The 12353-nt window shown below is 38.9% G+C and overlaps 1 protein-coding gene across 1 annotated transcript in view; it reads left to right on the top strand.

The window, feature by feature from the left end:
- CDC42SE2 (CDC42 small effector 2) overlaps window positions 1-12137 on the top strand; it is a 114864-nt gene extending 102727 nt beyond the window's left edge. Inside the window, exons 3-5 of the mRNA XM_067568755.1 lie at window positions 2907-3008; window positions 9406-9522; window positions 10078-12137. Coding sequence (XP_067424856.1) covers window positions 2907-3008; window positions 9406-9504 — 201 coding nt within the window. The 3' untranslated portion in view covers window positions 9505-9522; window positions 10078-12137. The remainder of the gene's footprint in view (window positions 1-2906; window positions 3009-9405; window positions 9523-10077) is intronic.
- The last annotated feature ends 216 nt before the right edge of the window (window positions 12138-12353 follow it).

Below are 12353 nucleotides of genomic sequence, written 5' to 3'. Positions count from 1 at the left end.
TTGTTTCCAGGCTTGGATCACATTGATATAACTAAAGGCACAGCATCTGATTCTGGTCTACTTTCACAAGGGGCTACAACAACGTAAATGTTTTGGTTCCTGATGTATGGTGTCAGGCCTGTTGTTGCTGATGCTTGCATTCTCACTTTTCTCCACAGAAAGGGAGGAGTTCTGGTACTGATTACCATGAATACTTAAAGCTGTGCAGAGGACAGAAGCTCCATTTTTGCAAAGGATTTTGAAATTTGGTTTTGTTCGGGATCAGAATGAAAACCAAAGTTTTTTTTTTCATTTCTCTGCCAAGGAAAATTCTAAAATATATATATGTATGTATGTTTTGGGTTGAATGAAATGTCTGGTTTTGACAAAAATGAAACATTTCATTTCTAGTTTCTTTTTTTTACTAGGTATAACATACTATAGAACCCAAAATAAAATTTCAAAACAGTCACTTCAAACTAAGATGTCTGAACATTTTCTTCTGAAAATGTCATCAAGGGATATTGTTGAAACTCCTTTCAAGTTTTCCTCCAAAATGAAATTCCAGTGAAATCAGCCCAATTTTGTGAAGCGTGTCAGTTTTCACAGAACCAGATACTCCAACAGAACATGTCTATTAAAGTTTCTCCACTCAGCTCTAAAAATCAGGTTTATTTGACGCACAAGAAATTATTCTAGCAGTTGAAACCTTGTAGTATGTGCACAATTCAGTCATAGTGAGAGATGGGAAGAGTATTTGTTCTGAGTTTAAATCTCAGGGGAAAACCTCCTAACTGTAAGAACAGTAGGACAATAGAACCAACTGCCTAGAAGCCTGAAAGCTTCTTCATTGGAGGTTTTCAAAAGGAGGCTGGATAGCCATCAGTCTTGGATGGTTTAGATACAACAATTTCTGCATCTTGACAGAGGGTTTACCCTTGCGGTCCCTTCTTACCCTACGGTTCTATTATTTTAATTCTGAACCATTTTATTATAGCAACTCTTAACCAATGTAAAACATAAAGGCATTATTCTGGATTCTCTTTTCTCAGGTGGATCATATACGATTTCCCTATTTATATCATGAGTAACTTAGACTTTAATACTGAACAGACTATTTCTTACATGAGCCTATTGCTCTTCTCTGGGGTTCAAGCAAATACAGTGCACTACTATAGAATGTTTTAAACTGCTTATTTTTATAAAATATATTTTACATTAATTCTTTTCATATTTATATTAAAGAAAATAGATCTAGGCAGCTTAAATCTTCTTTTCCTTGGAAGTCCTAAGAAGCTACAATGAAAATGTGTATAGCATTGTTTATTTTAGTTGGTGGTCTGTCACTTGTCAAATTTGTGTGCAGTAGTAACTAGTAACAGTTCTGGTGCAGAGTAGATCATTTTTATTATGCTATTTGTATGTGGCTGATTTTACAGTATTTCTTTTTTCTTCCTGTGGTTGTGTAATATTTATGTTAAAAGACTTCTTGAGTTACTCTTCAGATAGGAGAGGAAGCTGCATATTTTTCATGGATTTGATTTTAATTCCAAAAACATCTTGCTCTTCTTGGGCATATCTTGTGATGTGTTCTCACAACTCTGGCTTTGATTCACCGTGTCTTAGCTGGAATTGTATTTTGACAGCAGTGATTCCCACTGATAAGACATGTAAACTCCCCACCCAAAAGTCCAAATGGTCTTAGCATCTATCGCAGACCAGAAAAGGCGAGCTACTGATCCTTTAAACAGTGTGATAGATCAAACCTTGATAGACAAGGAAGCTTTGACTGCGGTCATGTAACTTCTTAAGGGCAATTGTGTTCTACTTATTTAATTTCAGTTTAGTGGTTAGCTTAAACTGGAATGTTCAGTGTGAAACCCATGGCCGCTCTCGTCTTTTAATACAGGAGTGTGGCCTGCAGCAACTGCTGTTGGCAGCATGTGATACCACATTGGATCTAACCAGCTCCTGTATTAGAGATAAGGGCAGGTGCAGTCTGTTCCTTTTTATGCATTTAAGTGCAGACATTGGTCTTGTGGCAGACTGCCAAAGCAGCCTTTATCAGGGGAAATGTTGGTTCCTTTTGACTCACCATTTACCTATTACATTATCAAAAATTGAGGCAGCAAGTCTATGCAAGAAAGGGGAAACTGAGGTAAAAATTGTGCTGTTTCATATCGGGAGGAGACACCTTATAAAGGGTATGCTTATCATGTGATCTGACATCCAGTGCCATGGTATTCTTAAGACATGGTATTGTAACTATGCAACATGAAAGCAGTTTGAATACACAGAGACCTTTGGAGACATATGTTTGCACTGTGTAAATCCAGGCAGAGAGATACCTTAGACATGCTCCTATCACAGCATTCTCACAAAATGTGTTCTTAGTGATATGATGTCATATTGGAAACAGTGTAGGACTTCTGGGCATTTGTGTTTTGTATGGACATGAAAAATGGTGTTTAATGGTTGCTTAAACCAAGAGAGTCTGTTGTGTCATAACAGTAAAATAATACAGCACAACTGATGTGCAGCTCCAAATGCCAAAGATACTTAGAACTTTTTCTGTGTAAAGTATTAAGTATGTAGGCTTGTTTAATAGGCATTGGATTGTAGTAAAGTTACTTGTGTGTGCTTGGTTGCATATAGAAAGTTGTCTAATACTAGGGGTGTTTTTAGTGCTCAGTCTTCTAAATGCAATACTTGATCACACGTCCTTTGGTTAATGCCGAGGTATTGTGGATGACACTGTGTTTTGCATTACCAAAAATGTGGACTCTCATCTTTTTAGGCTAAAAATACATGTACCACTCTGTGGGCAGTTAACTTTTAACTATTAAATCAAATTTTATATTTAATCCAGGTATTCTTTGCTTTTTAAGTAGGGTGGCAATCACAAAACTTCTTTATCCACTTTTCAGAAAAGGCGACGGCGGATCGACCGAAGTATGATTGGAGAGCCGACAAACTTTGTTCACACAGCTCATGTAGGATCAGGAGACCTATTCAGTGGAATGAATTCGGTAAGTGTATATGAATTAAGAAAACCCTGTATCCTCTTAGGCTGCATCCATGCACATACTAGACCAAAGACTGCAGCAATTATAGTTAGAAGACTGATTCATCACCGTATTACATCTGTTTTGCTATTGTTTTCAATGGAGTTACATCATTGTAAAACTGGAGAATAACACATTGGTGTATCAAGCTCAAAATATTTTAAATCAAAATGTAAAATTAGTAAACTTTAATGTTCTCTTTACTGATATTATCTACTAATTTTGGTACCATATAAATTACAAGATAGTCACTGAGTAAGCCTCTTTTTCTTTATCCTAATGGAAATGAGCTTTTTGTGTATTCAAGTAAACTGAGAGCTATGAAAAGACCATCCTTAAAGAGCAACTGACAATGCATACTCTGGAACGTTTTCATTCATTTTTCATGTATTTCACATTTTCGGTATTTCTCGTCTCTAGTTTACTGATTTTTCATGCAAATGTTATGAATATGGTTGTTTTATTCAGAATTCTTTTTTTCCACCTGAAGCCGTAATCCTGCTTGTGACATTAGTTATTCTCACAACAAACTGTTGTGATGTCACAAGCAAAGCTTCTTATGGAGGAAAAGCATAACAACAATGAATATATGAACTACCAAGAGACAAAGTGCTTGTTTTTATGCACATATCCTTGAAAGCAAAGAACAAAGATGGAGAAATGTGTTTAAAATGATTATATAAGTGCGAACTTCTTTCTATTCAGAATATTTTTCAGTGTTTTCTATGAAATGTCAAACAGTCTTTAAGATCTGATTTACCTCATTAAAGTTTTAATGCAAGCCAAGGGAACTGTACTGATAGAAAGATGCCTTTGTCTCTTGAAATTTGATATATTTATATGCCTCTAATGGTACACTTAAAAGGAAAGAGATTTGATTGGGAACAGTGAGTTTTAGTGAATAGGTAAGGAGGACTCCAGGGGAGGGATAAAGGAATTCAAGGAATGTGAGAATCTTTGAGCAGAGGTATGGAAATCAATAACGTTCAGTTGTTAGGTAAGCAAAAGATGACATTTGTAGCTTCCTGGAAAGGAAACCGCTTGTTTGCCTTCCCAGCTGTAGTACAAGCACTTTGTATTATTTGATAGCAATTAGGGGAAGGGCAAAAGGACATGGTTTGACACTGCAAACAAAATACCAGGGCTTCTTGAAACAATATATTTGATGGGGCGCAATTTTACTAAAACATTTGTAAGCATACCATTATAAATGGATGTGCATCATGTCAACTTGATAAATACATAATTAGCTTTTATTTCATTTTAACTCACTGGTTTTGGTTTTATTAAAAACAGATTATCTGCCTGCTCATTAAAAACATACATTTTCTCTTTATAATTTCAATGTATTATTCTTTTGAAGGATTAAGAACCTTTGAATCAGTTTTTGTAGTTGCTCCCTCTCCTTTGGGACACTTTCCTTTTCCCCACAGCTGCTTTGTAGAAGGCTGTGATGGCATGAGGATCCTTTTTCTTCCTACCACTCTTAGCCCTCATCCCTCTTTCTCATAGACTAAGGCCAGAAGGGACCATCGTGATCATCTAGTCTGACCTCCTGCACAATGCAGGCCACAGAACCTCACCCACCCATGCTGGTTGAGTTACTGAAGTCCTCAAATCTTAATCCTCTGCAAAGACTTCAAGTTACAGACCACTATTTACTGTAGTTCAAACCAGCAAGGGACCTGTGCCCCGTGCTGCAGAGGAAGGTGAAAACCCCCATCTCCAGCTATTGGAGACATTTGGTAATAGCAGTTGCAGATGGCCCATATGCTCTTGTAGGCAATCTCATCAGACCATCCCCTCCATAAATTTATCAAGCCCAGATCTTAAAACAAAAAAGACCGTTGCAGAACTTCACTCTTCTGATGGTTAGAAAACTTCATCTAATTTCAAGCGTAAACGTATTGATGGCCAGTTTATATCCATTTGATTTTGTGTCAACTTTGGCCATTAGCTTAAATAACTCTCCTCTTTCCCTACTTTTTATCCCATTGATGTATTTAGAGAGAGCAATCATATCTCCTCCTCAGCCTTCGTTTTTGTTAGGCTAAACAAGCCAAGCTCCTTAAATCTCCACTTGCTATGTAGGTTCTTCATTTCTCTGATCATCCTAGTAGGTAATCTGAACCTGTTCCAGTTTGAATTAATCCTTTTTAAACACGGGAGACCAGAATTGCATACACTACTCCAAATGAGGAAAGACTACAGAGACCCTTTCTCTATTTCTTCACCTTTAACCCACATATGATACAGTCCTTCCCTCCAGATGGTCATTTACCACCTATTCAACCTGCTACTGCCTTCATCTTGAACCCTGATTGGTTATCCTTCTTTATATCTCCCCAGTCTCCTTCATTTTGAGTAAATTCACATCAGTTACCAGTATGATTCCTCAGCCTCTTGTCTCCTCTGATCCCCAGATCATGATGGACTCGTCCATTCAGCTTTGATCACTTTCTTGAAAGCCAGAATGAAAGAAACACTGATTTCTCCAGTCTTGATTCATCAATTTATATAATTTGACATTGCCCATTCTTCTCCCTCTTGCTTAGCCGCTCACTCCTTTCATAATATTCAGTTCACTAATCTGACTTCTTTCTTCTCCCAGCCCTCTACCCCTTTTCTTGCCCATCCTCCATAACAGACAACAAACTCACAACTCTATCTGCCACATTTAATTCTTTATTCCCATTACTTTGCCCATTACACCAACTATGGATCTCCCTTTCCTGCTGTCATCTTTGCTGTTGCTTTTGTTCTGCTGAACAACTTTGAAGGAGCTCTTGTGACCTCATCAGCTTCCTCCAGAATAAGTTCCTTTCTTCATTCAACTGTGTTCATGTCTGCCCAGCAATGCTTATCCATTCCCATGCTCCCAATACATGGCAACACTGTCACTTTAGGGCAGTGGTCCCCAAACTCTTTACCTTGCACCCTCCTTACTGTTGTCCGTGTTCCCCTTCCCTCCAGCCACTGTTGAAAGCTGGGGTTGGGAGCAGGGCCACAGTCAGGGCGGGGGGCCAGCGCCCAAGGCTGGGACCACAGCTGGGGCGGGGGGGAGGAAGGGGGGCGGGTCTAGTGGCCAGGAGCAGGAGCAGAGTTGCAGCTGGGCTGTGGTCGGGGCCCAAGGCTTGGGGGTGGGGCTGGGGCCGTGGCTTGGAGCGGAGCTGTGGTCAGGCTGGCAGGCGTGACGAGGTGCGGAGCTGCGGCCAGGCCAGCAGCCAGGGACGAAGGCCAGGGCCACAGCTGGGGGTGGGCCGGAAGCAGAGGTGGGGCCACAGTTGGAGTGGGGCTGGGTAGTGCTTCCTCTCTGCTGCCCCCTCCCCCATGGGCACTGGCCCTGGCCCTGCTGCACTCCCCCTCCCAAACATTTCTCCATGGCTCTCCTAAGAGGGCCCACCTCACAGTTTGGGGACCTCTGCTTCAGGGCATGTCTACACTGCCCTACAGTTTGAGCTACTTGGGTGTGAATGGCAGTGCACGGCAAAGTGGTGCGCTGTAACTCCTCTGTGTGGATGCTGCAGGCATGAATTTGTAGTATATTAGAGCAAATTAGGGACCTTTAAATTCACACCATTCACACCCCCATAATCCAAACTGTGGGTCAATGTAGGCATGCCCTTAGACTCTTTGCTCTGATTGTCTTTCTCTTCCTTCTCTTCACAGGACCTAACTGTTTTCTCAAAGGCAAAATTGACAGTATTCAGTAGGAGCTGTCCATCCCTGCTCCCTTATCATTCCGCATTACCGGCTTTCTCTTTTGACTCTGTCCTCATTTATTCTGCGTCCAGCTGTGAGACCTCCCAGCTGTTTTCTGCTTCAAACACCACCAGCACCTATTTGTATATCTTAGTACTTGAATCGCTTTATGGATCCCTTGTTTTTACCACATGTAATTCAAACTGTTTCTTCTGCTGTACTGAGCTACACGGCTCTGGCCTCACCTCCAATTCAGTCCATATTTCCCCCAATCCCTCTTTTGCACCCTAAATTCTGCTGACTACTTCCCTTGTCCCTCTCTCTGTTACTCCCACTTGACTCTGTCTTTTTACCTATATCTCAAATGACCACCCTATTCTAGTGTGCCAAACACTCTCCCACATCTACAAATTCCTCCTCAAGTTCTGCTGAGTTCCCTTCCACTGTTATCTTCCACTTCAGTGCCAGCTGCCTTGCTCCCTTATGCTAACAAAAATAGACATTAAAAAGACATGTGCAACACAACAGATCATGTAATCTTCATTTTGCTGTAATCCTCACTCTCTTTTTTCTTTCCTCTGCCCCTCCCATTGTGTGTTTAATCCCTCTGTGTGTTATGTCTCATTTAGATAGTAAGCTCCTCAGGAGAGGAATTGGGTCTTACAGGTACAACATCTGCCTTTAAGAAATACGATCTGAATTGCAGTTCGCTGCACTCATTCTAAAATTTTTGGATACGCTCAGAAGGAAGATACTTCCAAATGAGTATTACCAGTGCAGCATTTTAATAGACTGGATTTTCAGTCAGTGTTCTTGACAGTTGTACATCTTACATACATTTTCATACAGGGTGCCCCATTGTACAGTTATGGGGGTCAGCCTTAAAACTTACTGATTTTTGCCTTAGATGAATAGATATGGTTACTTCATTTGCTAACAAGCACACCCTATGCCTCAGAGACCCAAATATTGAGGCAGTTTATTTTATTAATAAAGGCACCAGACAAGACGTTAGAGGGTGGCCACTGTTGCAAGTTTACTCTTGGTTTGTTCAGTTGTGTGACAAGGCCACCAGGTGAGCATGCTGCCAGGCCTATGCTGAAGACCTGTGTTTGGTGGAATAATAGACTTGAAGGGAGTGTGCCGTCCTTTTGTAGTACTCCTACAGTCTACTCCTCTTTTGTAGTCACTCCTGCCCATAAGTTGAAAGTTTCTGAAGTGCGTTAACAACCTGCAATCCCTTTTCTCCTGGGCTCAAGATAAGATGCTGTGGTGCGCACCACTGTTTGGTGAAATGTGAAATTGAACGATTTATTTCCTTGGGTGGAAATAGCCACCGTGTTTTCTTCAGACGTTAATTTTGGTCCTGCTCATCCTGGTATTGGAACCGAACTCTATAAAACTTTGTTAAACAAGGTTGTTGCCAGCAGAACTCTAGCATAGGATCTCTTCATGTTGATTATGGAAGCTGTCTACACACAGGAGAGAGCCATGTTAAAATGTGTTTTTTCAACCATGGGTGTCTGCATTATAAAACACTTTTTTTTTCTTGTCTCTGTAAACAGACAAAAGTGCTATTGCCCTGTCTTAGCTTAGGAGTTGGTCCACTAACGTAGTTTTAACATGTCCTTTTATTGAGTTTGAGCTGTCTGGGGCGGATATATCTGAAATAATTGTAAGTATCACATTTAGGGACAGGACTATGAGCCCCATTTCAAAAGATAGAGACTGAAATAAATGTGTATATATATATATAATTTTGTGTGTGTGTCTGTGGTATACGTAAAGAGCTTTTTCCAATCCTTCTTAACATTGAAATTATCTGCTTTAAGGCACTAAGAGAGAGGTGATTGTTTTGATTCATGCTGCAGGACCACATGAGAATTGTGGTCTCACTAGCTTTTTATAGATATAGGCTGTGAAGCCTTTTTTCTTCATTATTTATTTGTTTTAGCCTAAAAAGTACCTTCAAATAAATCCTTGCCAGAGAAATTGATATGTTGAAGCCTCACTTAAATAAATCCTCTGTTGATTGAAGGAATAGGTTCAGTTGAAAGAAAAATAAACCTGTGCTCCAAACTATATCACCAGAAAGGATTCTTCCAAAGGGTCTCTAGCACTTTAGGAAGCCCTAGACCATGAACTGTTGGATAGGCTTATATAACTATACCTATGGAATCTATATCATAATGCAAACATTCTCTATAAAAAACATCAAGGTCTTTTTTTAACAGTATAGTATTAATTTCATTCATGTCATCCTTGCAAAGCAAATAATCCCTTCCTAAATCTAATCTGAAACCAGATTTACATCTTGATATACTGAAGCGCTTGGATTAGAGTTGGAGAACAAACAGTAAGAGGTTTGATTAGTTTTCTTGAGACTAATCAAGTCTGGTTGATGAAAGACTGAATCAGCCAGTTTCCTTGTGGGCTGGGGGTGGGGAAAAAAATCAATGCGCACCAGTTCTTCCTTCATCTCTCCTGCTGAGCTGCTTGCCTCAGTGCAAGATATGAACACTCCAGCAAACCTACTTCCGGAAATGTCCTCATACAAGCGCAATGCAGCTGTAATAGGGAGAGGGCACTTTAAAAAGCACTCGTTCTCGTTCGATTTGCCTTATCATTTTCCATCCCCTTCTCTTTCCTGTTTCTGCAGGTGAGTTCAATTCAGAACCAAATGCAGTCCAAGGGCGGCTATGGAGGTGGCATGTCTGCAAACGTTCAGATGCAACTTGTAGATACAAAAGCAGGATAACCTTGGGAAATGTTTCCAGTGAGTATTAGTCCTTCCAAATGCTGTGTTACACTGTCTGGTATAGCTTTTTCTTATCACTGATAGAGAATGCTAAAGGAGAACATCCTATAATGTAACATAAACAATTCTTTATAAATAACTCTACCTTTATGATTCATTATTTTAAGCATGTATCTGGGTAGGTGGCTCAATACAAGGAGAATATTTATGTCACCACATACTTCGTATTATGGGATGAGCAACATGATTAATAATTCAGTACTGATTACAAAAAATGTTTAATTAAACTGATTTTATACCCATCTATCAAGATATTACTGTAGGGAGTTGGGTTCTTTACATGTTGGATGTCTTAGCAGGTGATGTAAGTTGCATGCTAAATTTCAGTATAACTCTGAGCAGTATAATTTACATAGCACATTTAAGAGGAATGTTGCAGTAGTGCTTAAATAAACATAACATGAAGGCTGTTAATCAAACAGATTAATGTCATACAGTGTTTAGGAAGCTGTCATGATCATATTTTCAAAAGTCTTGCTTGTGTTTAACTTGCATTTTCTGTTTGTTTCACAGGTTCTTGTGAATTTCTGTATCTTCTTTCCTGTGTCTCCTTTTTTGCCCTGGTGACTGCTTTCTGTGTTCATGACAAGAGAGAAGTGATGGCTCATTGTTCACCCCTTGTGATTATTCCAGTGAAAGTTGCTGTTCTGCTCTGATGGTGTCATTTGTCAGATTGGTCCTACCGTGCCTTTCAGTGGCATGCACACATTTGGCCTCTTTCAAAACTATGGACATATAGCTGTTTAGGGTTTGGGGGTTTTGTTTGTTTGTTTTTTCCTTTTTTTCAATATTAAGCAAAATAATGCTCCAATTTTAGCTTTGTCATCTTTTTTCTTTTTCCTTTCTTTTTCCTGAAAGTGCTAATGTGCTGCATTCTTGTTTTGCTGGGTCTCTTAATTTTTTTACCTCCTCTGTAAGTTAGAAGTGTGCAAGTTCCTATTAATGTTTTTAATCTGTCATTGTTTATATATGTTTTTGAAGCGTCTGGGACCTGCAAGCACAACGATCATTTCATACATTTGAAAATCAGCAGAGTAGATGACCGCATGCTTTGTGAAGTTGCTTTGTATGGTGGCCTGTTTGGTGCCAGGAAAAAAAAAGTGTTTGTTGCTGCGGACTGATGATACTGTTGCTGATGAAAAGTTTAGCTGTGGCACCAGGTCATGCCAGTCTCTGAAGAAGGACTTGTAACTTAGCTGCTTCAGAGTTATGTCTTAAGTTTTCATTCAACTGGTCTTGAAATAATAAAGAGAGAGCTTGCATTCATAAGGCATTTTGTTGTAAATGTTTAGTATATTTATTTTTAAAGAGCTGACCTCGAGATTGTAAACCAGTGTAGTATCGTATGTAAGTGTTGTGGTAGCGCTTCTTGTCTGTTTAAAAAAGCATCATCATGTTTGGCTGCTTTCCTTTTCTTTTTCCTTTTTTAATTTTGCTTAATTTTTAGGCTATATGGTCATTTCCAGTAGCAGCATGTCAAACTGCCTGCGATATTAGCTGAAGTTTAGTAGACCTCTCTAAGTAGTTGGCAGTTTCTGTGTACTAAATATTTAGGGGCCATGTAGGTTGCTAAGAGTAACATACTGATCTGGCAGAACAGATGCCAGGGAAAACAACATACAGGGTGACTTTTTACTATGTCAGTAAGAAGCCTTTTGCTCAGGTTCCAAAGCATGTTTCTCTTTCACATGTTGTGAAAATTGTATTTTAATATTGCACTGTTCTCAGATATTTCTGTAAATGGTCCTTTTCTTTTCCCTCCTTGTTGGTGATCTGAAATGGAAGTCAATGGTTTGAATCTTAGCTGAGTTCAAAAAATTATGTGAAAAATCATCCTTGTACTACATTTAACATTTTAAATAGCAAACTGGGCATAACTGAGCCTAATCAGATAAAAATTAAAATATATATATATAAAACTTAAATGTGATACTTAACAATTATTGGTCTCTCCTTTCTGCCTTTCTGGCCAGTCTCCTAATTACCATTTCCATTTTGTGTTGAAACAGGTCCCAGCTTGTATAAACACATACACATCTGCTTTTTTTCCTGGTACTAAACGAAAAGTCATATTCACACAAATATATTGGACATTGAGGCCATTGACTCTCTTTATGAGTAGTAAAGTTGTAATCCAATTGTAGACATAAATTATCTGGTTGAATAGTTCCTGTAAACTTGGATAGTCTTCACTGATGGAGGTACTGATTATGATGACACAGGATTGAGATATGTTCCGTTGTCTGGGGTGCATAAATACATGACAGCCCAGTGATTTGGGATCAGCATTTCAAATGCATCTTTATTTATGGGCCTTTAAATATTCTAGGGTTACAAAATGATTTTCACTTTTTGTCATCACTTATTGCGGATTAATTTTAGTGAACAGATTTACCTTGCACTTGTCAAATGTCTTCAGCTCCGTAGCCAGAAAAAAAAATTGACATATTTTTATAACAAACATACTTTTTTTGTACATTGTGTTCATTCTTGAATAAAGTCAGTTCAGTGTTGACTTGTAGATATTAAAAGGAAAATATTGACTTTGGTTCAATAAATGTTTTCTTTCAGTTGATGGTTTACCTTTTTCTTTTTCAAAAATAATATAACGCTAATACTTGTGATCTGTAGACAATTTCATGGTTAGATTATCTGAATATCAACCCTTTACTGCAACAGAGAAGGCTAATATTGCGCAGGTTTAATATTTCTGATTTCTCATGCCCTGTCACCTTTTCTATTTTTTGCCAAATGGAGTTTTGACTCTTATTTTATAATGAAATTTGTTC

The sequence above is a fragment of the Emydura macquarii genome, unplaced genomic scaffold, assembly GCF_026122565.2.
Source record: "Emydura macquarii macquarii isolate MOO-44397 ecotype Brisbane River unplaced genomic scaffold, CSIRO-AGI_Emac_v2 contig_2897, whole genome shotgun sequence".
NCBI classification, from domain to species: Eukaryota; Metazoa; Chordata; order Testudines; family Chelidae; genus Emydura; species Emydura macquarii.
This window is presented reverse-complemented; position numbering and strand designations above follow the sequence as displayed.